The 9,953-nt window shown below is 47.2% G+C and overlaps 1 protein-coding gene across 1 annotated transcript; it reads right to left on the bottom strand.

Annotated features, from left to right (window-relative positions):
* Nucleotides 1-1,648: 1,648 nt before the first annotated feature.
* Nlrp4 (NLR family pyrin domain containing 4) lies at nucleotides 1,649-9,386 on the bottom strand. Its single transcript, XM_038340107.1, has 4 exons — nucleotides 9,110-9,386; nucleotides 5,494-7,066; nucleotides 2,226-2,384; nucleotides 1,649-1,820 (listed from the first exon to the last, which is right to left on the bottom strand). The coding sequence occupies exons 1-4, from the start codon at nucleotides 9,384-9,386 to the stop codon at nucleotides 1,649-1,651; spliced, it is 2,181 nt and encodes a 726-aa protein (XP_038196035.1).
* Nucleotides 9,387-9,953: the final 567 nt, after the last annotated feature.

Raw genomic sequence — 9,953 nt, 5'->3', positions numbered from 1 at the left:
GTCTGGCTGGCACAGAGCCTTGCACAGTGAGGACACCCCTTTGTCCAAGCTGTTGGATGCGATATCAAAATGATCCAATGTCTTGCTGTTGGTCAGGACAGAGGCAAAGATCTTGCAGTCCTCAGAGGAAAGCTGGCAGCCTGCCACCCTGCAGAAGAAGGAGGTCATATTTTTCTCTGTCTTCACAACATGTCCCCTTGCTAGTCCCATGAAGGTTTGGGACTTCTCAGGCTTTGACACTGTTCTTAAAACAAACAAACAAACGATGATTTGGAATGTGTATGAGTGTTTGCCTGCATGTGTGTATGCATGCCACATGTGTGCCTGGTACCGACAGAGACCAGAAGAGGGCATTATATCCCCTAGAACTAGAACTGCAGGTGGTGGCATCATTGTGGGTGTTGGGACTTAAGTATGGGTTCTCTGCGTATGAGCAGAAAGTACTCTTAGCTGCTGAGTCATCTTTCCAGCCCAGTTTTTAAACTACATTTATTATTGGATGCATGTGTGTGCACGTGTATATACACGTTTAATGCCCTTGAGCTACCAGCTGTGGCATACGCTATATTGGTAAACTGTGTTGTGCCATCTGTTGAAGCTGGATGTGGGAGCGAGGAGGGCTTTCCTGCCCCAGAGTCTAGCTCGCTTATTGCAAATATCCTCTAAGACGCCTCCTTATCCAGGGATGGACTGGCCCCTGCGGGTCTGTAGGAAGAGGGTAGAGGACTCAGTGTAGAAACACTGTGTTCTGGAACAGCTGGACCAGCTGGCCCATCCTGCTGGTTAGCCGTCAGTGAATAAGGCGACTGAGTTTGCGCAGGAACGGTGGAAGGACACGGATGTAAGTGCAAATTAAAAACTGTAGTCTTCCTGTGACAAGGTGGCTTTTTAAGACAGGGTTTTTCTGCGTAACAGTCCTGGCTGGCCTGGGATTTACTTTTTTTTTTGTTTGTTTGTTTGTTTTGTTTTTCGAGACAGGGTTTCCCTGTAGTTTCTAGAGTCTGTCCTGGAACTAGCTCTTGTAGACCAGGCTGGCCTCGAACTCAGAGAGATCCGCCTGCCTCTGCCTCCCGAGTGCTGGGATTAAAGGCGTGCACCACCACCGCCCGGCTGGGATTTACTTTTGCAGACCAGGCTGACCTCAAACTCACTGAGATCCACCTGTCTCTGCCCTCCCACGTGCTGGGATTAAGGCATGCGCCAGCACCGCCCCGCCCTCCTGTGACAGTTTTAATCGTCAACATGTCACAATCTACAATCACACAGAAAGGTGTCTCAAGGAGGGGTTCTCTAGATAGGGACAACCTGTGGGCATGGCTATGGGCGGTGGTAAAACCTGCCCCCTGTGGGGGGCACCAGTCCTCAGGAAGGACAGTCCTGAGCTCTGTACTGGCAGGGAGAGTGAGCTGAGCACTAGCAAACATCCATTCATCTACTCTCTCTGCTCTCGACTGTGGACTGATGAGACTCTCTGCTGCCCCGACCTCCCACAGCAGAGCCCTGTGACCTGGAATTTTGAATGCAATATCCTTTTACTCTGACGCTGCTTATGCCAAGACATTTTTTTTTTTTTTAAATCACAGCCAGATGGACCGAACTCCAATGCCTCCTCTGCAGGGCGTGCGAGCTGGTGGACACACACAGGGACTCACAGCAGCTTCACTATGTTGCACTCTTCCCGGTTTAGCACCTCACACAACAGTTTCACATCGTCGTGGGAGAGGGTCGTGAGGCTGAGATTCAAGTAGCGCAGGTTATGGTTCTGCGCCAATAGCTCAAAGAACATGTAGTTACTGCACAGGAAGGTCACGTTGTTTACCCTGCAGAACAAAGAGACCCATCAGTTCCCATCCAGTCCAACCATCTCCTCCTACGTCCCGCAATGACTGGGTATTCTAATTTTGTGACCCGGTGATATAGCTCATTGGCTCTCAAACTGGGTGATTGTCTTCCTCTACGTGGAACTCTGAGAAATGTCTGCAAGCGAGGCTGGCTGTCAGAAGAGGAAGCATCTAGAAAGAGGAGCCCACACACACTCTCGTCATCCTACAATTCACAGGACACCCCCAGTGAAGAATGGTCAGCAAGAGACATTTGTGGTACCACGATGGCTAGACCTGACCTTAGACTGTAAGCCTCCATCTGTGCAGTTAGTGGGAAGATGGTGGTGAGCTGAGCCCCTTACTTCCGTGATAGGACCCTATCAAAGTTGCCCTTTAACTTACTCGAGTATTTGAGGGGTACAGCTGGGATGCTTGAGATGATTATACAAAACCGAAAAGGCCGACTTGCCCAGATTCGTGTCTTTCATCTGGAGTTCCTGGACTTGCTCACTGCTAACTAGCGCGGAACATACATGTTGCCAACAGATGAGTAGTTTTTCCCTGTAGCAGAGGGGAAAGGAATACATTCCGTTGTCGAAAAGTTAACTCAAGGGGCTGGAGAGACGGCTTGGCAGTTCAGAGCCTTTGTTGTTCTCACAGAGAACCTGAGCTCACTTCCCAGACCTGACGTGGTGACTCACAACCATCCCTAAACATCCCTTTCCAGGGTAACGACTTCCTCTTCTGGCCACCATGGGTACTGTATGCACACGATGGATGTGAACACACGTAGGCAAAACATTTATACACACAAAATAAAAATAAATAAATGATAAAAAATGCCAGGGCTTTCAGATTCTACTTACTTACAAAATAGTTAAGGCAAGACATCCACAGCACACAAACACAGCAAAGCAACTCCCCGAACAGTGTGAGAGTGGCCAGCTAAGTTCATGCCTGCAGTTCTTAGCCAGACACAGGGCAAGGTTTGTGGGGGTAGAGATACAGCTTGTATCTATTGGGTAAGGACCAGAGGTGTTTGAGAATCTTAAAATTTGGAACCAGGTTTGTCTGGGACTTTGTCCTATACTCCCTGCTCCCACAGCAGGACAAGCAACCCGGATGGTTGAGAAAACCTGCCTTGGAGACAACCTTGCTGGTTTCAGAATGAGAATGGGACAGGATGCCAGAGTCACCGAGTCAAAAGTTAGAGCAAGCATCGCCTGGGCTCAGACTTAGCTATGGCTACTTGTGTAGTATATGACCTAGGATAACATACTTGACTTCTGCTCACTGTCCTCATCTCTAACAGGACAATCAAATCAATTAACCTTCCCCCCCCCTCCCCTCCCCCTCCCCCCTTCTCTCTCCCTCCCTTCCCCCCCCCCCGTGTCAAATGACAACTTGCAGAAATCATACGGACTAAGGAATGGAACGTAGGTCATCTGACTTGAGTGTGGCCACCTTTAACCGCTGAGCCATCTTGCCAACTCACCTTACATGATTTCTGAGTATGAGTCCATTTTTAACACGTTTTTGTGTATAAATGTTTGTGAGTGCATGCACACATGTATGTGTGTGCATGTGTGTGCTTGCGTGTCTGTCTCCCTAGTGCTGCTGCTACATACACTTCATACAACCTTTTTTGTTTTTTTTAATGTGGATCCTGGGGATAAAACTAGAGTCCTCATATTTGTGCAGCAACTGAGTTAACCCCATGCTCCCTATAACATTGCTCTTTGATGGTTTTTCAAGACAGGGTTTCTCTACGTAACAGTCCTAGATGTTCAGGAACTCACTCTGTAGAACAGGCTGGCCTCAAACTTAGAGATCCACCTGTCTCTGCCTCCCGAGTGCTCGGACTAAAGGCATGCGCCACCACCACCTGGCAACATTTAACGTTTAAAAGGCAGTTTGTGGAGATCAAGAAAGTCTGAGGAGGAGGGGAGAGAAGAACCTGAGTGTGATGCTCAGATCTTAAGAGGGGCAGAGAACACAGGGCAGGGGCCATCACACCCCATCTTCACAGAGCAGTGGGTTTATGCGACTGCTGCTTTGATAATGAGGTCACTGTCCCCGAGGACAAATCCCTGAGCTCCTAAACAGTCAACCCAGACTGCGTACCGCTGCAGAAGGAGCAGTTCGAGGGCAGCCTGGAGAACACAATGGATGCAAGGCTGGGCCATGTCTCAAAAAAACAGAGCGGGGGTGGGGGGGGCACAGTTCCTGGCAAAGTGCCAGCCCAGTATACACAAGGCCCTGGATTCTAACCTCAGGATAGAAAAAAAAAAAGAGTCAAGAGATCCCAAATTATACACATGTATTTCTACTGATTTTTTTTGTGTGTGTGTGTGTTTGGGGGAGGGGAAGACAGGATTTCACTCTTTAGATCAGACTGACCTGGAAGCCACTATGTATGTAGCCAAGGCGAGTCTAAAATGCTCGGAGGTTCTCTTACCTAAGTTTCCCGAGTGCTGGGGCTACAAATATGAGGCGTGGCTCAGCCTGGCTAATTTTTTTTTTTATTCTTTAGATATACTATCTTGTGTATTCTAGGCTTGCCTAGAACCAAGGATGAGCCCGAGTTTCTGATTGAGTCCACTACCTGAGTGGCTTGGGTTCCAGGCATGCACCACGATTCTCAGGTTTTATATGATGCCGGGGAGCAAATCCAGGGCCTGCACATTATTATAGGTGCTATAGGCCCCTTGTATCAGAACTAACACACTATTGTTACTCTATAACTATGCACAACTAGTTAACAAAAAGGCACGCTGGCACATGCCTTCAGCCAAGTGCTCTGGAGACAGGCAGATCGAGATCTGAGTTCCAGGCTTGCCACAGCTATTTGTCCAAAAATATTAACAAAAATTGAATAGTAATAAGATCAAATAGCATATCTTTTTAAAGAAGATTTATTATGTATGTGGTTGCTGGGAATTGAACTTGGGACCTCTAGAAGAGCAGTCAGTGCTCTTAACCTCTGAGCCATCTCTTCAGCCCCCCAAACTGGCATATCTTTAAGTGAGTCAATCCAGGACTCAAAATGGAGCCTGTTGGACTGGATACAGTTCAGTGATTATTTAAGAAAGCTTCTATTTCTTCAGAGAATAAGAATTTGAATCCCAGAACCCACATCAGGGCAGTTTACAAACCACCTGTAATTACAGCTTCGGGAGATCAGATGCCCCCTTCTGGCCACGGAGAGAATCTCCACATCCGTGCATACCAATACAGTCACATACACATAAAATTAAAATAAATCTTAAAAAGTGTAAGCCATTGACAGAAAGTGAATTTCTGCATTTTCCCCCTTTTTAAAATTTTGATTTTGTTTTAAAATTTAAAGATACATTTAATTAAAATAGAATTCTCACTTTCTCTTTCCCACTTGCCATGCCCCAACCCTCAAACTGATAGCTTTTTCTTTAATATATATATATTATATATATATATATATGCATGAACATATATATACACACACATGTGTATATATATGTACACATACAACCTGCAGAGTCTGGTTTTGATTATTTGTGTGCATGTGATTTCTGGGCTGGACACTCAGCACTGGACAACAGGATTGAGTTTTGAACCAGGATTCTATGTAAATCGGCAATACACAGGGCAGAGTCTGAGGAGACAGAAGAGAGACAATGGGTGGACTCACATATAGCTGTGTTCTTGTTCAAACTGCAGGACAGCTTGCACTGAAAAGGAGAATTTCTTTAGCGTAGTACAGTACTTTAAACAGTAGGCGGCAACCATCAGATCAGAATAATCCTTAGCCACGAACTTCACTTGCTGCAGGAAGTTCATCACCTGGACCACAAAGGCCTCGTCGTCCATCTCAAACAGACAGTAAAACAGCTTCATACCATCTACTTGTTCCTGCAGGTCCTCATTGACGCCTATTGTTTCCAGGCACCGATACAACTTCTGCTTCACCTCCTGGGACAACTGGTAGCCAAAAAACGCCTCCAGCTTTTCTAGTTCGGATTGGTGTAAAAGGCCAAAGATAAAATAGCCCCAAAAAATCCACTGTATGTTGACTTTCTTTAGAAACGTAAACAGGAGTGTCTCTATACACAGGACGTCTTTACTAGGGTGGTCTGTGTGGTTCTTCACCAGATAAAAGACAGCAGCGCAGAACTCCTGGACGGATGGGTGGAAGAACGTGTAAGAATTCTTGAAGTCCCTGCTCTTCAGAAATATCTTGATGTTCAGCAGCGTGGGGATGTCCGTACTGATGATGCCGTTGTTCCTGAGATCCTCCTCACTAAATGAAAACTTGTCCGTCCACATGCCCTCTGCGGCCAGGGAACACAGGCCCTGCAGCAGGTCTTGGTTTTTCTTCCTTCGACCATGGACGCTCTTGGGAGTGAGCAGGTTTAAAATGTACGTGGTATACAAGGAGGTGGTGCGTCGGCAGACGGGAGCCAGGTCTCTTCCCTTGTCTAGCTCGTCTTTCAGGCAAGAAGCCACCGCCCAGCAGAGCAGAGGGACCTGACACAGAGTGAACACCTGTTCATTTTCTCTCACCAGCCTGAAGGCTTCCTGGGCTGTGTTCCTATCCGGGAACAAGTCCCGGAAACACATTCTCCTGCTGTTCTCGTCGAATCCCAGCATGGCTTTCATTTCTGTGTAGTTGATCCTGTCCTCCAGTTTATCAAAAGTCTCTGGGGTAGCTATGATGAGGAGAGAGGACTCTGGGAGTAGCTTCCTCCTGAGCAAACTGCTCAGCAGTATATGCACCGGCCGTTTCTCGAGCCAGTCACCACACAGCTCCAGTTCTGGCTCAGTCAAATCACAATCCAGCCTCTCCAGGCTGTCAATGATGAACAGGAGTTTCTCAGGTTGGGATATTATCTCCATGATGGGAGCCGAGGGGCTGGGCCACTCTCTGGATATCAGTTCAGCCAGGCTCGCCGTCTTCAGCTGCGTCACTTCCTGACAGCAGAAGTAGAAGATGTAGGAGAATTTGTTCTGAAATACCAGGCCTTCTGACCAGGCCAGCATTAACCTTGCCAAAGTCAGTGTCTTGCCGACTCCCGCCATTCCTTTCAGGAGCACCGTGTGTGGATTCTTCTCGGTTGCCTTTGATATGAAAAGATGCTCGAAATGACTGTATTCATCCTGGCTGACTTTCTGATCCACGAAATCCTGCATTGGGAAGTCGAATTTTCTGGACCAGTCCCGGGTCAGCTTCTTCTTCAAATGAGCTTGATACAGTTTTGTGTATCCTGAGGTCAGTGAGCACAGGAGAAAAAAAAAAATCCACAATGCATCAAAGTTAAGCATTCACTCATATATGACCTGACCTTGATATTTTAATTCTCAGGAGGTACCCTTCAAAAAACATTATTTTAAATATTATGTGTGTGTTAGTGCACTCTCAGGGAGGTCAGAGGAGTTGAACTGCCACCTCCTGGAGCTGGAGTTACAGTTAGCCATGAGCCAGCCCGCATGGGTGCTGGGAGTGGAGAGAGTGCTGGCAGCTGAACTCAGGTCCTCTCCAAGAGCATGGCATGCCCGTAACCACGGAGCCATTTCTTCAGCCTGTTTATGATGGATGTCTTTAGGAAATCGGTAAGCTGTGGGCCCAGTGTTAGCATCCAGGCACAACTTGGCCCTGCCCTTGGGAACCTGGCACAGTGTGTCACCCCTATGTGCATGGCAAGCAGTTCCTTGGCTGTACACAGGCACAAAGTTCTCTTTAGGAGACACGTCTGCCTACTCCCTCTTCCCGCTGTTCTGAAGAGGCAAGCGGGTCTTTCCCTCTCTTTCCCCCCTCCTGTCTCTCTCTCCCTCTCTGCCCTCCTTTACCCTTTTCTCGGTAATTCCACCATGGGATGGGACACACTGGGGTGCACTTAAGGTCCCACCTCATGCTGTAACCTAACACCCAGAACAATATGCTGGTTAATGGGAGATTTTCACTGGTCCTTGAGCACAGCTTGCGTGTGTGCGTGTGTGCTGTGTGAATGTTATAGTGTTAAACTGTCACATGCTATTTCAGAAGCTGGCACCAGAAGTTCGGGGCTCCCTCTCCCCCATTTCAACCCAAACTGGGTTTTAAAAAGATTCTTTAAAATGTTCAACAAGTACAACTTCCCACATATATGGCATGAACGCATAAAGGAGTCTATTTAGGGGATCAGAGGGAATTAGTGGGGGGGTCACAGTGGGGGAATACTGCGAGCAAAGCACCATGACACACATATACACAGGCGTGTGTGAAAACTTTACACTGAAACTCATTTTGTATGCCAAGTATAATAATTTTTAGATGGTGTTCAATAAAAGTAAAAGGCAGGCTGGGCAATCAAGGGGGGACTGAGGAAAACCCAGGCAAACTGCATTTTGTAAAATGTCTTAAATTTAAAACTCAAAGGATGAGGGCCAGAGAGGGACCCTAGGAGGTAAAGGCACTTGCCACTAAGCCTGATGACCCGAGTTTGGTCCCTGAGACCCAGATGATAGAAGCAGAATTAACTATCAAAAGTTGTCCTCGGATCTCCACTTGTGTACCATGGTGTGCAAGTGTATGTGTGCATATACAGAAATAATTATGTCAAAAGGAAAGCTAATAGGTGAATGTGTAGTTAATAAGAAGGAGCTAAAGAGGGAATGAAGGAATTAAGGACAGTTAAAAAAACAAAAGTTAACTGAAAGTACAAACAAAAAGAGAGATATACACAAGACATCACATGAAGATCTAAAATGAGTCTCAAGACACGGCTCAGTGGTTAAGACTTAGGTTCAGTTCCAAGCATCCACATGGCTGTCCAGTACCAGAAAATCTAGATGCCTTCTTCTGGCCTCTGCTTCTTGAGTATTGTCTCATTTTTTGAGCCAAGTTTCTTTCCAGCTGTCTAGAACTTGGCACACTGAAGGGCTGGCTTGCTACAGTGCCTGGCTTTCATGTGGTTGCTGCAGTCAGATTCTCATGTTTACACAGAGGGAGCCATCCCCCTGCCAACCATGATGTGATCTATACAGCTGCTGGCCCAAATCCACAGAACTACCACTTCTCTCTAGAGTTAAGTTCCCAGTTTCGATGCGAGGGTAAATTACTGATGTCCTAGGTAGAAGTTTAACAATTTAGGCAGGTTAGGGCACAAAACCCTACACATTTGACTACACAGATCAGAGCTAACATGTCTACATGAATCTGTCTCCTTCCTCAAGAAGAAAAACGTCCAACATCTGCTGGTCCACGGTAGATGGGTATGAGGAAGAGTCAAGTCACCAAAACCATGTCACCATCCTCTAAACCAACTCACCAGCAAGCTCTCTCGCTGCCCGCTCACTGAGATCCTTCCTATTGATCTTCTGGAAGATTCTGAAGGTCACATCCCAGGCTTTCTTCTCCTCGTAATATTTGACCAGTAAGTTGGCAAGGCCTTCCCGAGACGCCTTCTTCACTTCAGTCCAAGGAATCTGTTTCAGCCCATACTGCACAATGTCCTCCTTGAGGAACTCTTTGAACTTCATGAATTCCTTCTTGTTCAGTTCTTCCAGGTACCACATAAGGCCATAGTCAGAAAAGAAAGATGCCATTCTGTCTTAAGAACAGATGGGAATCTGTGGGAAAACCAGGCAAGCAGCGAGTTATTAAAAAATGGGATCAGTGAACTAGACCCTCTGAATGTGGGTGACAGTTATGTGGTTTGATCTGTTTTTTGGGGGGGGGGCCTGGAAGTGGCACCAGGGCCTATCCCAGGTGTATGAACTGGCTTTCTGGAGCCCATTCCCTATGGTGGGATACCTTGCTCAGCCTTGATACAGTGGGAAGGGCTTGGTCCTGCCTTAAGTTGGAATGCCAGACTTTGTTGACTTCCCAAGGAAGGCTCTACCCCCGCTGAGGAGTGGATGGTGAGAGCTGAGGGGGCAGACCAGGCTCTCCTAGAAGCCTGACAGAAAGCTAAGCCTCGTTTCAGTTCACTATGAGTCAGGGCTAAACAGACATAAACCAGCCTTCTGCTCGCTTAGCAAGCCACCAAAACCCCTTTGCTGGCTCAGCAGGTGTCCCCCTGCCCCAGTCTCCTGATAACTAAGGATATCTTTCCCTACCCTGCTTCTGGAAAAAAAGTCCCTAACCACTAGGACCTCCCACCAATCAGCCCC

This window comes from Arvicola amphibius, chromosome 8, assembly GCF_903992535.2.
Source record: "Arvicola amphibius chromosome 8, mArvAmp1.2, whole genome shotgun sequence".
Classification (NCBI taxonomy): Eukaryota; Metazoa; Chordata; class Mammalia; order Rodentia; family Cricetidae; genus Arvicola; species Arvicola amphibius.
This window is presented reverse-complemented; position numbering and strand designations above follow the sequence as displayed.